Genomic DNA, 22,002 nt, shown 5'->3' on the forward strand with positions numbered 1-22,002 from the left:
AGCGATGGTGGCTGGTGGTTCGGAGAACTGGTAGCAAAAATCCCTGCCCCCCTCCCTCATGCCCAACTGAGCTGCGCCATCATCAGAGGCTGTTTTTTTTAACTTTTAAAAGCATTTTTTCTACAACCGCTTCGGCTGAAAAAATGCTTTTAAAAGTAAAAAAATAAATAAAAAGCCTCTGATGATCGTGTGGCTCAGCTGGGATCGTCAGAGCCTTTTAAAAGCAGTTTTTTCTGTAATCTCTTCTGCTAAAGAGGTTGTAGGAAGAAATGCTTTTAAAAGCCTCTGACAATCCCAGCTGAGTTGCCTGATCATCAGAGGCTTTTAAAAGCATTTTTTACAATCTCTTCAGCCGACCCGGGGCGTAACACACAACCCTCCCCCCCAAGTCCATTTTTGCTGACAGAGGGCTGCAGGCAGCCATCCCAGCTGAAAATGGGGCCCGGGGGGCTGCAACTACCCCAACCACACCCACCCCAGCCATGCCCACCTGGGCCCCCAAGGTCCAAGACAACCCTGATGAGACCCTCAATGAAATGCAGTTTGACGCCCCTGCATTAGAGAATCATGTCATTTGGTCAATCTGGTGTTCTGTTGTAGGAATAGGCTCTCTTGAATAAAAGAAACCAACTACTGCTGATCTATTCTTTAGGAATAATTTTGACCATTAGCAAACAAAGTCACAAAAGGGTAGGCAGGGGGAGGAGAAAGAAAGAGGGAGGGAAAGAGAGAGTGGAAAAGAGGGATGTTTCTAATTGCTATGAAAGTGTTTGAACAGAGCTTGCTGGGATCTGAGAAGCTAAAGGTATCTGATTGAAATTTATAAAACTTGGAAACAACTTGAGTAAATTCTGTCTGTCTCATAACTAGTAGATCCAAACCAAATTCTTCCGAATGATAAGGATTAGGAATCCGCTGATTGAAGCAGACAGATATGTTTTCAAGCTCATGAAGAAGGTGGAAAGCAGATGTGGACGCTTAAGACATGGATGGCTCTACTCTGGAGGCATCTATGTCTTGTGCAATGCTTATTTCAAATCGTTTTCAAAACATGCAGATTCCCAGTAAGCTCACTGCAGTTCTTTTGATTTACATTAATTTTATTTTTCACCTTGTTACCCACTTTTTTCATTTTTTTCATTTTTTTTTTCTTTAGGAAAGGCTCTTTGGTGGTAACTAATTTTTTGTCCATAACCTCGGTCATCTTTTTGGCTTGTGACACAGAGTTATATGTTTACGAATTCACCATTTGTGCACATTTGCTTACTGGGGTATGTGTAGGTGAGTAGAGTCACAATTGTTTTGGCTTTGTGTATTCTTTAAAGAAAACCAGTCAGGCCTGAAATGCTTTATGCCTTTCAGGTAATTCGATCAGAGACTCCAAGTAACAATCCAAGGCACACATATGCATCCATATGGTAGAGAGCAACTAAAATGATTAAGACAAGATAGAGTAGAAAAGAATTCTTTATTGGCCAAGTGTGATTGGACACACAAGGAATTTGTCTTTGGTGCATATGCTCTCAGTGTACATAAGGAGAATAAAATACATTCATCAAGAATAAAAAGATACAACACTTAGTGATAGTTATGGTTGCTAATAGGCTATCAAATCGTACTAGGAAACAAATAAAAACAATATAATTGAAAGATACAAGCAACATGGTTATAGTCATAAGTGGGAAGAGATAGATACTAGGAAGGAAGAGAAGAATAATAGTAATAAAATCTTAGTAAATTATTTGACAGTGTTGTGGGAATTAGTTGTTAAGCAGAATGATGGCATGTGGGAAAAAATTGTCCTTGTGTCTTGTTGTTCTGGTGTGCAGTGCTCTATAGCATCATTTTGAGGGTAGGAGTTGAAGCAGTTTATGTCCAGGATGCGAGGGGTCTGGAGATATTTTCACAGCCCTCTTTTTGACTCATGCAGTATACAAGTCCTCAATGGAAGGCAGGTTGGTAGCCATTGTTTTTTCTGCAGTTCTAATGATCCTCTGAAGTCTGTGTTTGTCTTGTTGGGTTGCAGAACCAAACCATACAGTTATAGAGGTGCAGATGACAGACTCAATAATTCTTCTGTAGAACTGGATCTGCAGCTCTTTGGGCAGTTTGAGCTTTCTGAGTTGGCGCAGAAAGAACATTCTTTGTTGTGCTTTTTTGATGACGTTTTTGATATTGGGTGTCCATTTTAAGTCTTGAGATATGGTAGAGCCTAGAAACTTGAAGGTCTCTACTGTTGATATTGTGTTGTCTAGTATTGTAAGAGGTGGTAGTATAGGAGGTTTTCTTCTAAAATCCACCACCATTTCTACGATTTTGAGTGTATTTAGTTCAAGATTGTTCTGGCTGCACCACAAGGCTAGTTGTTCAACCTCCCATCTGTATACAGATTCATTGTTGTCTTGAATGAGACCGATCACTGTTGTATCATCTGCAAACTTCAGTATTTTAGCAGAGGGATCTTTTGAGATCCAGTCATTGGTGTATAGAGGGAAGAGAAGTGGAGAGAGCACACAACCCTGGAGGGCTCCTGTGCTAATTGTGCAGGTATCTGATGTGATTTTGCCTAGCTTCACCTGCTGGTTCCTGTCTGTTAGGAAGCTTGTGATCCATTTACAAGTGGGATCAGGTACAACTAGCTGATTTAGTTTAGTTAGAAGAATATCTGGAATGATGGTATTGAATGCTGAGCTGAAGTCTACAAAGAGGCCCCTTGCATAGGTCTTTGGAGATTCAGTGTGTTGTAGGATGTAGTGCAGAGTCATATTAATAGCATCATCTGTCGATCTATTTGCTCGGTAGGCAAATTGCAAGGGGATCCATGATGTTTCTCAGGTGGCCTGGAGATTAAAATATATGAAGAATAGTTGCAGGATGGGTAGTCTGGAGAAAAGAAGGGCTAAGTGGAGACATGATAGTAGTGGTTCAATAAGTGTTTTTTCCAGTGAGACTGGTCTATCAGGGCAGCCTGATCTACCCAATTATGGGATGGAGCATACTGCTTCTGCTTTCGCCTTTCAGCTCTAATCCAAGAGCCAACACAAAAATTATTTTTGTGTTGAATTTACGTTTACCGACAACGAAATAAAGGGAGACTAGTATAGATCTATTTCAAGCTATTTAGCTCTCATCAGTTAGCTCAGGGCTGTCAAACTTGATTTCTTTCTGGGTCAGATCAGCGTTCCATGGGTGAGGGGAGGAGTCATCAGGCACATCCGTGCATAGGAGTTGGTGGGCGTATGTGCACGCAGGCCCCATCCCCACCATCCCAGCTGCCTCCTGTGCACAGGCGCACCTGCCATGATAAAATGGGCTAGGATGAAACTTTCTGGAGGGCCAGGATGAGGAGGAGGAGGCGGTGGCTCAGAGGTGAGCTATGGACAAGGCAATGCTGGTCCACCACCACCTGTGCATATGCGTGGACTGGGCCAAAGCGACACAGGCCAGCCCTGTATAATTTCCAGGACTGCTGTGTTGGCTGAATTCGACCACATCATGCCAGGTCCGTAGTAAATAAGGCCCTCCTCATACAAGATCTTATTGAGGAAGAGGGGGCGGACCTGGCTTGCATTACAGGGACCTGGTTGGGGCAGGAGGGAGGAGTTCCTCTCTCTGATTTATGCCCCGCAGGCTTTCATGTACTGCACCAGCCGCGACACCAGGGAAGGGAAGGGGGTGGTGGCGGGGGTGGTTAGAGAAAGTCTTAGTCCTAGGGAGGTCACTGTCCCTCAGATAGGCAGGTGTGAGTCTCTCCTATTGAAGTGGGACCCTGGAGTTCATCTGGGTTTGTTGGTCACGTACCTATCTCCCAGCTGCGTGGCTACTGCCCTGCCCGCACTGCTCGATGTCTTGGCCGAACTGGCAGTTGAACTCCCCAACCTTCTGGTTGTGGGAGATTTCAATCTGCCATCGATCGGTGAGACATCTAAGCCAGTTCGGGAGTTCATGGCCTCCATGACGGCCATGGACCTGACTCAGGTGGTTCAGGGCCCAACGCATAGGGGAGGGCACACACTTGACCTGGTTTTTCTCTCTGGGCAGTGGATAAATGGTTGGGGTAGGGGGGGATTTTCCGTTGTCCCCCTGTCATGGACTGACCATTCCCTCGTTAGACTGGACTTTCAACCTGCCAACCCTCGCAGCTGGGAGACGGAACCAGTAAAATGGTTCCGCCCCAGGTGCCTGGTGGACCCTGAGAGGTTCCTGATGGAGCTTGGGACATTCCCCGCTTCCCAATCCCGTGATTTGGCCGAGGCGCTGGTGGCATCCTGGGAGCGGGCGGCTGCCGACACCTTGAACAGAATCATGCCTTTGCAGCCTCTGACCCGACGCAGATCCCTAGTGGCTCCTTGGTTCTCCATGGAGCTCTGGGAAATGAAGCGTTGGAAAAGACACCTAGAGGAGTGTTGGAGGTCCTCCCGGTCTGAATCTGATCGAACACAATTAAGAACCCATATTAGGTCTTATCTTGTGGCGATGGAAGCGGCGAGGCGAGATCACTTCGCTGCTCTCATTGCATCTGCAGAAAACTGCCCAGCGGCCCTGTTTAGAGTGACCTGCTCCCTCCTTAATCAGGGAGTGAGGGAAGACCTCTTACAGGGCAGAGCTGAGGATTTTGTAAAGTTTCTGCAAGATAAAATCGCTCCGTTCCAGATTGGATTGGACTCTGACTGGGCAGAATCCATCCAGAAGACTGGAGTATGTCTTGGGAGTAGTATCTGGGTTGAGTTTGACCCTGTTTCCGTTGATGAAGTGGACAGGATTGTGGATAGATTGGGTGCCTCAACGTGTTTGTTGGATCCGTGTCCCTCCTGACTTGTTTTGGCAACCCAGGAGGTGACGGGAGACTGGATCCAGGCTATAGTCAACTCTTCTTTGAGGGAGGGGGTCTTCCCCGCCTCTCTTAAGGAGGCAGTGGTTCGACCCCTCCTCAAGAAGCCTGCCCTGGATCCAGACTCATTTAATAACTATCGGCCCATCTCCATCCTTCACTTTATAGCGAAGGTTGTTGAGACCGTGGTGGTGCAACAGCTCCCACAGTTCCTGGAGGAAATGGAGTACCTTGACCCATACCAATCGGGGTTCCGGCGTGGGCACAGCACGGAAACGGCATTGGTCGCTCTGGTGAATGATCTCTGGCAGGCCCGGGATGGAGGTTGTTCCTCCATCCTGGTCCTACTTGACCTCTCAGTGGCTTTCAATGCCATCAACCATGGTATCTTACTGCAGTGACTTGGGGGGTTGGGGGTAGGAGGCACTGTCTTACAGTGGTTCTCCTCCTACCTCTCAGGTCGCTCGCAGTTTGTATGGGGGGGCAGAGGTCCACCCCAAGGCCCCTAACGTGTGGGGTGCCTCAGAGGTCAGTTCTCTCCCCCTACTCTTTAACATCTATATGAAGCCGCTGGGTGAGATCATTCGTAGTTCCGGGGTGAGGTATCATCAATATGCTGATGATACTGAGTTATACATCTCCACCCCGGACCACCCCGGGGATGCCCTTGCCGTGATGTCCCGATGCCTGGAGGCGGTGTGGGCCTGGATGGGTAGAAACAGGCTTAGGTCCAGGGTACTTGCAGGACCATCTCCTGCCCGCCTCCCACCATCTTGTCCGCTCACATAGGGCTGTCCTCCTCAGGGTACCATCGGCCAGACAATGTTGGCTGGTGACGTCCAGGGGTAGGGCGTTCTCTGTGGGCACTCCTACCCCCTGGAATGAGTTACCCACCAAGCTCCGGATGGCACCTGATCTCCGTTCCTTCCGTCAAGGCCTAAAGACTTGGCTATGTCAACAAATGGGCTGAGTTCTGATTCTGGGGTTTTATTACTTATTACTTTGATTTTAATTGGTTTTAATTAGATTCTTCTTTTATCATTGTATGTTTTTAGTTTGTGTTCGCCACCCTGAGTCGTTTGGGAGAAGGGCGGCATATAAATATGTGATAGATCAATCAATAAATCAATCAATCAATCATGGACCGGATCTGGCCTGAGAGCCTTGAGTTTGACACCCCTGAGCTAGCCATACCCTTCTGGGATTCAAATGCAGGCTATTTGCATTTTAGATGTATTAACCTCTAAGCCATGGGCACTCCTTACTTTGTCGGCTGTACCAGGGGGGAGATTAAGTGTTTTTCCGGTGAGACCGGTCTATCAGGGCAACCTGATCTACCCAAATATAGGACGGAGCATACCGCTTCTGCTTTCGCCTTTCAGCCCCAATTCAGGAGCCTTCACAGGCAGTCGCTCTTGTGACAAACTATTTTTGTGTTAAATTTATGTTTACTGACAAAGAAATAAAGGGAGACTAGTATAGATCTATTTCAAACTATTTAGCTCTCCTCAGCTAGCCATGCCCTTCTGGGATTCGAACCTAGACAATGATCTACCCTATACATTGTATAGGGCAGAATGACATTTTGGAAAGTTCCATGTAGAATGGCTTGGGGTGAAGAGCAATGATCGTATCTGTATGGTTTCTTTCATATTATATGAGAGTCTTTGTTATTAAATTGGGAGAAGATCAAAAAATATCATTACTTAAAAATTCCAGTTCAATCTTCTATCGAAGCATTCTCACACTCAATAACATTTAGAAAGGAACAAATTGTTAGATATGGTGAAATATTGAATGAAAAGGGTGAACTTAAATCGGAGCAAGAATTAGAAGAACAAGAGATAGAAATGGATTGGTTTTCATATATGCAAATACAGTCTAGATATGATGAAGATTCTAAGACTGAGGGTTTTTACAGTAATTTGACGAATTTAGATAAAATTTTAACAGGCTCTGATGACTATGTTATTAAAAATTTATATGGTTATCTATTAGAAGTAAAACTGGAAGAAGAAGAAGTTAAAGAAACAATGATTGCATGGGGGGAAAATTTTGGTCATGGGATTGATTTAGAGAAATGGCAGAAATTGTGGTTGCAGAATTATAAAATGACAATGTCAACAGCATATAAGGAGAATTTGTATAAGATGTTTTACAGGTGGCATCTACCCCTGGCGAGAATAGCCAGAATGTTCAAGAACAAATCGGAGAAGTATTGGAAGTGTCATCAGATTCCGGGTTCATACTACCATATGTGGTGGACATGTGCAGAAGCTAAAAGATATTGGACTAAAATCCACACATGGTTGGAAAAAATGATAAAGAAAAATATTGATTTTAAACCAGAGATATTTTTATTAGGGATTTTACCAGAAACATATAACAGAGAACTGAGATACTTAATTGTGAATGTCTTAACAGCGGCTAAAATTTTATTTGCTAAAAACAGGAAAGGAGAAAAGATACCTACTGATGATGATGTTATTAAGAAAATTTTGGAATGTGCTGAAATGAGTAAATTGACATTTGAAATTAGAGAACAGGAAGATAAACAATATTACCTGATATGGGATTTATTTTATCAATCGCTAGATAATAAAGCATGGAAATGAAATATGAAATGGATGTAATAATAAAATATATAAAGCGGGGTTTTTTTATGGGAGATAAGCCACTGTTAAATAATTGGTAAATGAGAATAATAATACAAAGGGATATAATAAATTGTCAAATAAGAGAATTTTGGATATGGGATTAAGCACAAAAGATTTGTAACCAATCGATACACTTTCTGTAATTGTATCTGCATGGTTTCTAATGCTCTCTTAATTTTCTTCTCTACATTGTGTCCCATATGCATTTGAATTACCTTTTAACTTATATTCTAACCAGGTGTAAACCTCTGCATTATGTATGTATACCTCTTTGAGATTTCTCCCAGATGCATAAGGGGAGGTGTCGTCATGCTATCAGATTCCTTTGTAAAACTGGGCAATGTGATTGCTCAGATTCTCACCTTTCCTTCAAACATAGGACACAAGAATGGTATGTGTTTTTAAGAATGCCCTTTTTATGTCCCTATAAATTATAAACATTAAAACTAACGAAGAAAAAATATAGCAATACTACCAATCAGACAAAATATTTGTAATTCAGGGGATTCCTTGGTGTTCTTTGAGCTTCTTGGTTTTCTTGCAGACATTTCATTACCCAATTAGCTAACATCATTGGTGCTAATGATTAACATAGATCCGCAATGGCGAACCTATGGCACGCATGCCACAGGTGCCACATGGAGCCAATTCGGCGGGCACATGAGCCGTCGCCCTAGATCAACTCCACCGCGCAGGCACACGTGCCTCCCGCCAGCCAGCTGATTTTCAGGTCTCTCCCACGGATGCAGGAGACACGCACGCATGCCCATGCTGCCCCTCCCCTCCCAGGAGTCTACACACAGTCCATTTTGGATGCCAGGGAAGTACAGGGCTCGTGCGAAAGCTTTGAGAGGGAGAAAAACGGACTTACTGGAAGTCTGGAAACGGGCCATTTCGGGCCTCCGGAGAGTCTCTGTAGGGCCGGGGGAGATAGTTTTCGCCTTCTTGGAGGCTCCAGGAAAACCTCAGGAGCCTCCAGGTGGCAAAAAACGGGCCTACCAGAAGTTCGGAAATGGGCTGTTTCTGGCCTTCGGAGGCTTCAGGGAGGCCTGGTAGGCCCAAAACGGGGTGCAGCTGGGTTACACGTACATGCATGGGGTGGGGGTGGTTAGGGGAGCGCAGGTGGGGAGGGTTGCACGCACCTGCGCAGGGGGGACGGGGCAACGCGGGGAGGATTGTGTGTTCATGTGCAGGGGTGGGGTGTGTGTGGGGGGGCATTGCATTATGGGTGTGGGCACACACATGCATAATATTGTGTACACACATCCACTTTTGGCACCCGAGGAAAAAAGGTTCACCATCACTGAAATAGATGATGCTACCTAGTTGGGTAATGAAACATCATGAAGAAAACCTCCAAGCTCAGAGAGCACCAAGGACCCCATAGAGATAATAATTCAGAGGAATCGTCATTGTTTTCTGACTGTAATGAGATTCAAAGAATCTAGTGAATATTACCGGTAGCTCCATTTTCCCTGGCAGAGGCACTGTGGGCCAGTCATTTGCTGTTTCCAGGATGGTCCCGTGGGGAAGATCTAAGCACCCTCTGGCCCGGATCTGGGCCCTGTGCCTTGAGTTTGACACCCCTGATTTAGACTATCCCACTATTTTAACCGTGAGCATAGTGGCAGGCAGCCTATTAAAAATATGTGCTTTCTTGTATTTGAAAAAGGTGAACATACAGTATATAGATACATGCTTGCAAAATCCATCTTGATTTAAAACAGTTCACAGGTAATTCAGTGTTATTGTTGTGTCCTCTTGTGCAGGCTGGTATCTAATGGTAATTCTGGCTGCAATAATTCCTTTGACTCTGACCTTCCTACTACCCAGAATCCCTGAAAGTCCTAGATACCTACTGATCCAAAAGCAAGATGAAGAGACAGCAAGGAAAGGTAAAATTACTCTAAAGTGTACTGTACAGAAGTTGTTTGCCCTGACAGGACTTTCCCATCTTTTTTCACCACATTATACAAAGTGGTCAGCACTATTATTGTTTTAAATAACATTGGAATTTGTTGTATGTGATCGTCAGTGAAGTGCGTGGATCTAAATTGATCTGAGGGCTATTATTTTTCTCAAAGGAATTATGTGGTATCGTGATCAATAGCAGTGACTGTGAGAGGGATCTTGGAGTCCCAGTGGACAATCACTTAAATACAGCAGAGAAGAGCAAGAAAGATGATTAGGGGACTGGAGGCTAAAACATATAAAGAATGGTTGCTGGAACTGGATATGTCCATTCTTATAAAAAGAAGGACTAGGGATGACATGATAGCAGTGTTCCGATATCTCAGAGGCCGCCACAGAGAAGAGGGAGTCAAACTATTCTCCAAAGCATCTGAGAGTAGGACAAGAAGCAATGGGTGGAAACTAATCAAGGAGAGAAGCAACTTAGAATTAAGGAGAAATTTCCTGACAGTTAGAACAATTAACAATTTATCAGTGGAACAACTTGCCTCCAGAAATTGTGAATGCTCCAACACCAGAAGTTTTAAAGAAGGTGTTGGATAACCATTTGTCTGAAGTAGTGTAGGGTTTCTTGCCTAAGCAGGGGGTTGGACTAGAAGACCTCCATGGTCCCTTCCGACTCTGTTATTCTATAATTTGGGGAACTGTAATTCGATGGCAATGGAGGACAGAAAGGGAAATTCTAGTGTTTGTGCTTAGAAAACGGAGTGTGGGGACATCATGGTATGCCCATGTAACCCCACTGGTTTGGGAGCTGCACTCAGTAGGTTTCTGGGTGCAATTAATGGTACTGATTATCACTTATGAAATCATACTTGGCACAGGAGTAGGATACTTGAGGGATTCCCTGCCTCCTTTGGTTTCTCCCCACCCAGTGGTGAGTTCCTCCCGGTTCCTCCCGGTTTCACCGAGCCAGTAGCGGTGACAATATGAATTAGGGTTGCCAGGTGTCCACTATTTGAGCGGACAGTACACTTTTTTCACATTATGTTCACTATTTTTTTTCACAAAATAGTGGACATTTTTTTTTATTCAAAAGCTTTATGATGAAATGGTACATAATCTAAAGCTGTACAGTCTAAGAGAATAAGGATAGGAGAATCGCGTTTTGTCTTTTTTTTCATAAGTTAGAATGAGACAAAGATCAAATGCTCATTGCAATAATCATATTTTACACAACAGCGCAAAAAATGCATTAAAGCAGTTATCTTTTGATATCAAAAATGTAGTGCTGAATTTTTGCCGAATTTTCGAATTCTGCGAAGAAACGAGAAGAGTTGAAATCATTTTTTGAGTTTTGCGAGTCAGAATTCCATGAAGTTTTGCGCCATGTTCCAACACGTTGGTTAAGTTTGTTTAAAGCGGTCGAAAGACTTCTTTTAAACTGGATACCTCTAAAATCGTATTTTATTTCTCTTGGATCTGATGAGTGCCATAAGGTTATCTGGAACCTTATTTCGGATCAGGAAAATGAACTCGCAAAGGACGATGAACCAACAATTTCAGAATTGTATTTATATTTCACGCACTTCTTCATGTCAATAATGCAAGACACCCTACTGAAGCTGGAAAGTAAGAAAATTCTTGCATGTGATCTTCACATTACCATGTGTAAGCTGCGTGATTCTTTGCAAAAAAAATACTATGAGCAGTTTTTTGGAATGAAAGTTTTATTTGCCTTACATAAAAAACATTTGCCTGAGAATGCCGTGCAAAAATTCAAGAAACAAGCCATCAACGTGTATCAAAGAGCCATTGCATACCTAGAAAAGTGGTATAATTTCACTGATTCAGTATATGAGATGCTAAGTTGTTTCAATCTAATTGATCGCAATAATCCTCCAACTTTAGAAGAAATGACAAACATCTGATTATTATCACCATGGCGAGAAGAACTTCCACCCAACACTCTCTTCGATGAAATTTCTGCCTTAGAAGAAGTTTATGTTCATCTGCAGGGTGATTCATCTCTTGATAAGTGGACGTACTTTTTCAAGAAAGAGCCAGCTCCAAGTTTACTGAAACTGTTCCAGTATTGTGCATCAATTCCGGTATCAAATGCAAACGTTGAACAAATTTTCAGCGTCATGGGAAATTTGTGGACTGATGAACGTAACCGACTGCTTGTATCAGTTCGAAGTGAACTTTGTATATTTTTTAATATTTCTCAACGTTGTACTGAAATTAAAGAATTATTCCTTAAACACAAAGAATTGATCAAAGCTGCACAGTCAAATAAAAAATACACACGACAGCAAAGTAAAATGTAATTTAATATTTTACATATTATTATAATATATTTGCTGTTTTGAATTTTAAGTAAAGTTTTGAAGTGATTATTTTAATACGTGTTAAAATGTTTGTAAGAAAATATATAATTTAATTGTAAATTTTTTTTTATTTTTTTACTACTTAACACCCCCCCCCCCCCACTTGTCCGCTATTTTTTGGAAGCAGACCTGGCAACCCTAATATGAATTCAAAAAGGTATACAATAGACAGCTACCGTATTTTTCAGAGTATAAGATAAACCACTCCAGGGGAAGGAAACTAAAATCTCCATTCCCAACCCTCTCCAGGGGAAGGCTACTGCAAAATCCCAATTTCCTCCCAATCAGCTGGGACTTGGGAGGCAGAGAATAGATTGGGGCGGGGCCAATCAGAATTTTTACTATCGGTTCTCTGAACTACTCAAAATTTCCGGTACTGGTTCTCCAGAATTGGTCAGAACCTGTTGCAACCCACCTCTGAAATGGATGAATTTGGGCCAATCACCAGGAGACTGTGAGTTCTAATCCTGCTTTAGCCATGAAAGTTATCTGGGTGACTTTGGACTAATCACCAGGAGACAGCGAGTTCTAATCCCACTTTAGGTATGACAACTGACTGGGTGACTTTGATCCAGTCAGTCTCTCTCAGCCCAATTCACCTCACAGGGTTGTTGTTGTGGAGAAAATAGGAGAAATAAGTTGTGATGGATATGTTTGCTACCTCAAGCAATAAAAGTGAGATAGAAATAATCACTTCTCCAGTGATTATGGGAATGATTGAGGGAAAAAGAAGAAGGGGACAACAGAGAACGAGGTGGCTGGATGGAGTCACTGAAGCAGTTGGCGTGAGCTTCAATGGACTCCGGGGAATGGTAGAGAACAGGAAGGCCTGGAGGAACATTGTCCATGGGGTCGCGATGGGTCGGACACGACTTTGCAACTAACAACAAATAAAATAAATAAATAAAATTTGATGTAATGCACCTAATGCTCTTTCGACCAATTCCATTGCAAGAAAATATATTCTAAGGTAGGTAATAGACTTCGTCATTTCAGGTTCCCTATTCTATCCCTAAAAATGGTGGCTGAATGATATCTCTTATTTAATTTGAACAACAACAACAAAAAACAGTATTAAAACCTATCGGTTCCTTCTCCTGGAGATGTCTACGAACTTGTCTTCAATCTTGGTCTTGATGAGCAAGAAGGGGGTGGGACCTGAAAATCATTCCTTCACTTCCATTTCAGAGTTTGTTTTCTTCTTTTCTTCCCACTCAGTCTTGTGGAGGTTAAGGGTGACTGGAGACGTGGAACAAGAAATTGAAGAACTTCGGCAAGAGAACCTTTCAGAGAAGGAAGAGAAGAAAACAGATATAATTCATTTGGGCAAAATCTCAAATGTCACATGGAGCCATTTTTGTATGGTTGTCATAATGGCCGGGACACAGCTTTCTGGCTTTCATGAAGTAAGTCAGACACATATATCAAAAGTAGCTGAATACCCGTGCTCCGCTACGAAACTATGTGATCAGGCTTGATAAATTGACAGTTACAGCTTGAAAATTAATGAGTAATTATAATCGGCCTCCCCTCTCCCCTTCTCTCCCTCAGTCTTGCCCCAAAGAAACGTCTCCCATCCTATCCCATTCTCTCCCTCAGGCTTGCCCCACAGTAGCCTCCCCTATCCTATCCCATTCTTTCCCTCAGCCTTGCCCCACAGAAGCCTCCCCTATCCTATCCCATTCTCTCCCTCAGCCTTGCCCCACAGAAGCCTCCCCTATCCTATCCCATTCTCTCCCTCAGCCTTGCCCCACAGAAGCCTCCCCTATCCTATCCCATTCTCTCCCTCAGCCTTGCCCCACAGAAGCCTCCCCTATCCTATCCCATTCTCTCCCTCAGCCTTGCCCCACAGAAGCCTCCTCTATCCTATCCCATTCTCTCCCTCAGCCTTGCCCCACAGAAGCCTCCTCTATCCTATCCCATTCTCTCCCTCAGCCTTGCCCCACAGAAGCCTCCCCTATCCTATCCCATTCTCTCCCTCAGCCTTGCCCCACAGAAGCCTCCCCTATCCTATCCCATTCTCTCCCTCAGCCTTGCCCCACAGAAGCCTCCCCTATCCTATCCCATTCTCTCCCTCAGCCTTGCCCCACAGAAGCCTCCCCTATCCTATCCCATTCTTTCCCTCAGCCTTGCCACAGTAGCCTCCCCTGTCCTTAGACACATTTTTTTTTCTTTTTAATTTATATGCTGCCCTTCTCCGGAGACTCAGGGCGGCTTACAATGCGTTAAGCAATAGCCTTCATACTTTTGTATATTTATAAAAAGTCAGTTTATTGCCCCCACAATCTGGGTCCTCATTTCACCTACCTTTGAAAGAATGGAAGGCTGAGTCAACCTTGAGCCTGGTGAGATTTGAACTTGCAGTAATTGCAAGCAGCAGATGTTAATCTGTTAATAACAGTGCTTTAGTCCACTGTACTACAGGCTGTGTACATTTATCTAAGTATAGGTTTCTGGGTACCTTCCAGATACAGTACAAGGTAATGCTCAAAAATGAAAATGGAGAGCAGAATTTCCATTGCTAAGTGATGTGGTCATAAAGTGAAGGTGTGCAAGAAACACCAGTTGGGAATGAAGTTCCAAAGATTGGTCATAACCATCATTCAATGCCATCATAACTTCAAACGATTGCTGAATGAATGGCTGTGAGTCGAGCACTAGCATCTCTACACTCTTACTTTAATTAGCACGAGAAAAGGATTTTTCAGAACCAGGGATTTTTTAATTTTATTTTTATGACCCTCGAGTCCTTTAATTTGGAGTAGAATTGGGGTGACTGGATGGACGTGAGCTTGGAATACTTTGAATACTGCATCCAGTTTTGGTCACCACAATATGAACAAGTTATTGAGACGTTAGAAAAAGTGCAGAGAAGCGCAAGAAAGATGATTAGGAGATTGGAGGATAAAACATATGAAGAATGGTTGCGGGAATTGGGTATGGTTAGTTTAACAAAAAGAAAGACTAGGGATGACATGATAACAGTGTTCCCATAATTGAGAGGCTGCCACAAAGAACAGAGGGTCAAACTATTCTCCAAAGCACCTGAAGGCAGGACAAGAAGCAATGGATGGAAACTAATCAAGGAGAGAAGCAACCTAGAAATAAGGAGAAGTTTCCTGAGAGAGTGAGAACTATTAACCAGTGGAACAACTTGCCTCCAGAAGTTGTGGGTGCTCCAACACTGAAAGTTTTAAAGAAGAGATTGGATAACGATTTGTCTGAAATGATATAGCATCTCCTCCTTGAGCAGGGAGTTGTACTAAAAGATCTCCAAGGAGACACCAGGGCCTGGTGGCTCAGCAGACTAAAAGCATTGTGATTAACACCAGCTGTCTGCAATTACTGTAAGTTCGAATCTCACCAGGCTCAAGGTTGACTCAGCCTTCCATCCTTTCTAAGATAGGTAAAATGAGGGCCCAGTTTGTGGGGGCAATAAGCTGACTTTGTATAAATATACAAAAGGATGAAGGCTATTGCTTAACGCATTGTAAGCCGCCCTGAGTCTCCGGAGAAGGGCGGCATATAAATCAATTTTTTTTTTAAAAAAAAAAGGACCCTTCCAACTCTGCTACATGATATGATTATTGTGATCATTTGATTGTTTTTATGAATTAAGGGGAAAATCTTCTGTGTTAAAGATGTTAATATGATGCTGAAGTATCTACCTAAGCTTTGGCGTCTGATTGTAATCAGGAATTATGATTGCATTGAGCATGGAGAGTGGATAAAAGGATTCCACTGAGATACTGGAAATGTGATCTTATTCCAGATGCTAAGAAATGGTGATCAGAAATAGGTGATCTACCTGTTCTGGAAAAAGCAGTCATTTCTACTAACCAAAGAGTGCAGCAATGCATGTTACTATGTCAGAGGTGTTACAGTTTTACAATTGTAATTTTATTTTGCAATACAATTTTACATTGATTCTATTATAGCAGTGGATTGATTAGTAAACCAGCGATTATTAATAAATATAATATATAAGATTTCTTTTCTTTTTTCTTAGTTTGGGGTTGTCAGGTTTTTTATTTCTTCAGGTTCAAATATGTTTGGTAACTTATCAAAAATATAAAATACAGTCATACAAAGAAACATGAAGATAATGGGGAAATAAAGGAGGAAAAGGGGAAGAGAAAAAGAGAAGGGAAAAAGAAAAGCATTAACTTCTGATTCATTTTGGTGCAGTAGAATAAGGTAGTAACATCAAACCTCAGAAGGGACATGGTGGCTCAGTGGCTAAGATGCTGAGCTTGTAGATCAAAAGGTCAGCAGTTCAGTGGTTCAAATCCCTAGTGCCACGTAATGGGGTGAGCTCCCGTTATTTGTCCCAGCTTCTGCCAACCTAGCAGTTCAAAAGCACATAAAAAATACAAGTAGAAAAATAGAGACCACCTTTGGTGGGAAGGTAACAGCGTTCCATGCGCTTTTAGTCATGTTGGCCACTTGATCATGGAGATGTCTTCGGACAGCGCTGGCTCTTCGGCTCAGAAACAGAGATGAGCACCACCCCCTAAAGTCGGGAACGAGTGGCACATATGTGCGAGGGGAACCTTTACCTTTATCAAACCTCAACTTTTTACTTTTATATAATAGTATATACTAGCCATTTTTATAACAACAAACCTATCTAATCAGAAAAATCGAAAATCATTTCATTTTTTTCTCACCTGAAGCACAAAGTCCAAAAGTGGTTTCCAAATAGACACAAAATTAATTGTTTTTTTTTCCTTTAATCAGAGTAGTCAATTTAGCCATCTCTGCTAATTCCATCACCTTTTGCAGCCGTTTGTCCATGGTGGGAATCCAAAGATCCTTCCATTTTTTGTGCATTAAGCATTCTTGTTCCCATCTTTTTTAAATCTGTTGTTCTTTGAGTTCCTATTGTTATTAATTTTTTGGAGGGGAGAAGAAAGCCATTTCACTTTTGAAGACGTGTTCTGGGAAGATGTCATGATTCAGTCCACAAATTCGGGGGTATAAATCTAAAACATCTACCTGATACCTTTAGATGTGTAGCCTGATAGTCCTAGAAATCAGAGTAGAAGTTCGTTCTCTGTGCTTGTGGGTTGGCTTCCAAACGTTTCATTACCAGGCTAGGTAACAGCTTCAGTGGAGTTTAGGGAATGTTGGTGTTGGTGTTTTTCTGCTTCTAAGGGCTTCGTGTGATCAGTAGCCCCTATGATGGAAGGGTCATGTCAGGTGAAGGTCTTATGATGGGTCTTGTCATGGGTCTGGGAGTCATTCATATAATAGCTTCCCACATCTGAAGAATTCTAGGATATGGAAGACTGGTTTCAGACAAACAATATTTTCTAGGAAATAAAGATACTCAAAGGGCAGCTGACTCTCCCATTTCAATTTGTTTATCAGATTCTCAAAATGTTCATATTAGAAGTAGACAAGTGGTAGCATTGAAGACATTTCTGAACTAAATGACTTGGGCCATTTCCTGAGACTCTAGCTCATGACTTGGCTGATGACCTGGTGGCCGCCTGGGATAGGGCGGCTGCCGGGGCTTTGGACCGGGTCGTGCCTTTGCGGCCTCTGACCCGGCACTGAACTCACTTAGCTCCTTGGTTCTCCGAGGAGCTAAGCGCGAGCTGCATTGGCTTCCAGTGGACTTCCGGGTGCACTTCAAGGTGTTGGTGATCACCTTTAAAGCACTCCATGGCTTGGAGTACTTACGGGACCGCCTTCTGCCACCAATAGCCTCCCACCGGCCGGTTCGCTCCCACAGAGAGGGCCTCCTCAGGGTGCCGTCGGCCAGACAATGCCGGCTGGCGACCCCCAGGAGGAGAGCCTTCTCTGTGGCAGCACCTGACCTCTGGAACGACCTACCCCCAGAGATATGCACGATACCAGACCTCAGGACTTTTCGTCGGGCCCTAAAAACTTACTTTTTTCAGTTAGCCGGTCTGTCTTGATTTTAGGGTTGGTTTTTAAAATTTTGATACTGATTTTAAACTGACAAATTTTAAATTATGGGCCAAATTTATTAATTATTTTAAATCTGTTTTTAATTGTAATGTTATGTATAAATGTTTTTATTTTGGCTGTTCGCCGCCCTGAGTCCGAAAGGAGAAGGGCGGTATAGAAGTTTGAATAATAAAAATAAATAAATAAATACAATTCCCAGCACCCCTTACCATAGTCTATGCTTCCTTGGCAGGCTAGGAGTTACAGTTTAGAAACATCTTGAAGCCTCAGTAGCTTCTTCCATTCAGCTAAAACTGTTTAATTGCTCTCTTGTCTGCTTTCAGTTTTATTATAATAATTATAAAATTTTGCGGAGTACAGAATTGACTTACAAAACCATGTGGCTCCTGAAAATAGGCATAAGCTTCCTTCTCTGCTTCACATCTATGCTAGCGGTAAGTTTTTGTTTTTCTTTCATTCCTCTTAACTTCTAATTTGAGAATGGATACTCTCTATCCTCTGGTTTGCATCTGGACCCCAAAAATTATTGTCACACCTGATGAGATTCTACTGCTGGCATTCAGCGATAAGCTATCAAAATATTCTGTTGTTTTTTTTTTTCTCTTTGCAAAATAGAAGTTTTGCAAAGAACCTTTACATATTTAAAAATAATGCTCCAAAAATTTTGAAACCAAATATTGTAATTTTCCTTGGTAGCAAAATAATGCTCAGCTTTATATGGAAAGGGAGATGCCAGATGTTTGGGGTGGTTTTTCAAAAGAGACAGTATTATTAATGCACATGGGATAATTAGAAAAGGCCAAAAATGATTTTAAAAAAGTAGTCAATATATGTTTCATCGATTAAAGGCATTTGATTGTGTTAGCTGTGTCAGTCTGTGGAACATCTAATTGTCCTCCTGATAAATTTATATACAGGACAGGTAGCTGTAGTCTAGATATAATATAATGAGACAGACAGGTTTATGGCTGTCTGTCTCATCATATTATCCCGGAACAGCAGAAAAGGGAAATAGAGCATCTATGTAACATATTCCAAGAAAACGGATACCCACGCAACTTTATCAAACTCTCAACAGTTCCAAGAAGGCTCCACACCAATTTGAACCACTCAGGTGATCTTGATGACACAGATAAACCTCCAAGTGACCTTAATGATCTGTTAAAAGAATACAAATGACCAGCTGTCTGCAAGGCAGGGGTGAAATGCTCCCGGTTCGGACCGGATCACCCGATCCGGTAGCGATGGCAGCAGGTGGTTCGGAGAACCGGTAGCAAAAATCCCTGCCCTCCCACATGCCCAGCTGAGCCGCGCAATCATGAGAGGCTTTTTTTTTTTTTTTTACTTTTAAAAGCATTTTTTCTTTGGCCAAAAAAATGCTTTTAAAAGTAAAAAAAAAAAAAAAAAGCCTCTCATGATCATGCGGCTCAGCTGGGATCATCAGAGCCTTTTAAAAGCATTTTTTCTACAATCTCTTTGGCCGAAGGACTTGTAGAAAAAATGCTTTTAAAAGGCTCTGACGATCCCAGCTGAGTTGCCTGATCGTCAGAGGCTTTTTTTTCTTTTATAAGCAAAAAAAAAAAAATGTTTTTAAAAGAAAACAAAAGTCTCTGACGATCAGGCAACTCAGTTGGGATTGTCAGAGCCTTTTAAAAGCATTTTTTTACAACCTCTTCAGCCGAAGAGTTTGCAGAAAAAATGCTTGTAAAAGTAAAAAAAAAAAAGTTGGTCATGCCCACCCATTCACATTAACCCCCCCCCACCTCAAGCCATGCCCACAGAACTGGTAGCAACAAATTTTACATTTCCCCACTGCTGCAAGGAGTATAAACCCTTCCGTTTCCCACCATCCAATTAGAGCTGAAGAAGCTTCTTGGATGAGAAGCGAAACATCTTCAGAGAAAATTCAGAAAGTCCAGTTGCATCTTGAAAAAAAAAAAAAAAACCTTTGGGACAATGAATAGGACATTTCAATCCAGAAATGGATGCAATTGAAACACAAGTAGATTTGTGTAGGGGTACACCTGGTTAATCCTTCTGGCTTTTACTTGCTCTTTGGAACCTTTTGTTATAGTTTGCCTTTGTGTTAACCTATCACCTCTTCATGCTTCTTGATCTTTAATATTTTTCAGGCATATCTTGTTGACCACTTGGGCCGAAGGATTCTTTTTCTCGGTGGCCTTGCAATTTGTACTGTTAGTCTCATTTTGATGGTTGTGGTGCTTGAAATATTACGATATCAGGTAAAAAAGCCAAGATGGAGGGAAAAAAAAAAAAGCTAAGAATGATACAAACTCCAAATGTCACAGTTGGCTGTCAAAATTTCAGAGCCCTTAAAGAAAAGTTACGGACAGGAACAACAGTTTCTGAAAATGCCTGAATTTAGTTTCAAAATGTACCAGAACTGTTTGTAATCCTGCTGAGCTGTTGCTAATTGTGAAACATGATTTTGCAAAGTATTTGCGGGTACTTACGGGACCGCCTTCTGATACCGACAGCCTCCCACCGGCCAGTACGCTCCCACAGGGCGGGGCTCCTCGGGGTGCCGTTGGTCAGACAATGTCGACTGGCGACCCCCCCGGGGAAGAGCCTTCTCAGTGGGGGCTCCTGCCCTATGGAACAAGCTGCCCCCGGAGGTACGGAGGATCTCGGACTTGCGTACCTTCCGCCGTGCCCTGAAGACTTTGTTATTCCAGCAAGCCGGGCTAGCCTAATTTTAACGGTTTTAAAGTTTAAATTGGATTTTAATGGGATCTTTTTTAATTATGGGCCAAAGTATTTAATCTGGTTTTAAATTGTTTTTAATTTTTATATTTATGTATTTGATCTTGGCTGTTCACCGCCCTGAGTCCTTCGGGAGAAGGGCGGTATATAAATATAATAAATAAATAAATAAATAAATAAATAAATAAATAAATAAATAAATAAATAAATTTGGACATAGAAGGTTGAAACTGTGAAAAATAAGGAACTGAAAGTGGCAGATGGATAGAGGCTTCAGATCAGGGGTGAAATCCAGCAGGTTCTGACAGGTTCTGGAGAACTGGTAGTGGAAATTTTGAGTAGTTTGGAGAACCGCCTCCAAATACCACCTCTGGCTGGCCCTAGAGTGGGGTGGAAATGGAGATTTTGCAATATCCTTCTCCCAGGAGTGGGGAGGGAATTGGGATTTTGCAGTATCCTTCCCCTGCCATGCCCAAGCCACACCACACCCACCAAGCCACACCCACAGAACCGGTAGTACAAAAATTTGTATTTCTCCACTGCTTCAGATGTACATATATGTATTTACCAGGGGTGGGTTCTAAATTTTTTTACTACTGGTTCTGTGGGCGTGGCTTATTTTGTGGGCATGGCTGTACATCTCCACCCCAGACCACCCCAACGATGCCCTTGATGTGATGTCTTGCTGCCTGGAGGCCGTGCGGGTCTGGATGGGGAGGAACAGGCTCAGACTCAATCCTTCCAAGACCGAGTGGCTGTGACTTCCGGCGTCCCGATATAGTCAGCAGGTGCCATCACTGACTATTGGGGGTGAATCTTTGCCCCCCACAGAGAGGGCTCGCAATCTGGGTGTCCTCCTGGATGCACGGCTGTCTTTAGAAGAGCATATGACGGCCGTGGCCAGGGGGGGGGCTTTTATCAGGTTCGCCTGATTTACCAGTTGCAGCCCTTTCTGGATCGGGACGCCTTGCGCACGGTCACTCACACCCTTGTCACCTCCCGGTTGGACTATTGTAATGCTCTCTACATGGGGCTCCCCTTGAAGAGCACTCGGAGGCTCCAACTGGTCCAGAATGCGGCCGCGCGGGTGGTTATGGGCGCAACTCATTGTGCCCACATGACACCCCTCCTACGCGAGCTGCACTGGCTCCCAGTGGTCTTCCGGGTGCGATTCAAGGTGTTGGTCACCACCTTTAAAGTGCTCCATGGCATAGGACCCGGGTACCTTCGAGACCGTCTTCTGCCACCAATAGCCTCCCACCGGCCAGTTCACTCTCACAGAGAGGGTCTCCTCCGGGTGCCATCGGCCAAGTTATGTCGGCTGGAGACACCCAGGGGGAGGGCCTTCTCTGTGGGAGCCCCAGCCCTGTGGAATGAACTGCCCCCGGAAATGCGTAAGATCTCCGACCTCCGGGTATTTCGCTGTGCACTCAAGACCCTGTTGTTCCGCTAGGCCGGGCTATCCACATAATAATTTTAAATTGGGTGTTTTAAATTTCTGGGGTTTTAAATTGAGCCGAATTATTTAATAATTTTAAATTATTTTAAT

At 43.1% G+C, this 22,002-nt stretch overlaps 2 protein-coding genes across 2 annotated transcripts in view; both read left to right on the forward strand.

Annotated features, from left to right (window-relative positions):
- The window catches only part of LOC148114965 (solute carrier family 2, facilitated glucose transporter member 7-like), a 70,944-nt gene that overhangs the window by 42,891 nt on the left and 6,051 nt on the right, over positions 1 to 22,002 (forward strand). The window lies entirely within an intron of this gene.
- On the forward strand, positions 1,163 to 20,037 carry LOC117675806 (solute carrier family 2, facilitated glucose transporter member 7-like). The gene is made up of 6 exons (XM_060681821.2): positions 1,163 to 1,281; positions 7,727 to 7,879; positions 9,258 to 9,383; positions 13,008 to 13,195; positions 18,053 to 18,163; positions 19,862 to 20,037. Exons 2-6 carry the CDS (start codon positions 7,744 to 7,746, stop codon positions 20,009 to 20,011), a joined length of 711 nt encoding a protein of 236 aa, XP_060537804.2. The 5' UTR covers positions 1,163 to 1,281; positions 7,727 to 7,743; the 3' UTR covers positions 20,012 to 20,037.

The sequence above is a fragment of the Pantherophis guttatus genome, chromosome 3, assembly GCF_059756535.1.
Source record: "Pantherophis guttatus breed Tessera chromosome 3, ASM5975653v1, whole genome shotgun sequence".
Classification (NCBI taxonomy): domain Eukaryota; kingdom Metazoa; phylum Chordata; class Lepidosauria; order Squamata; family Colubridae; genus Pantherophis; species Pantherophis guttatus.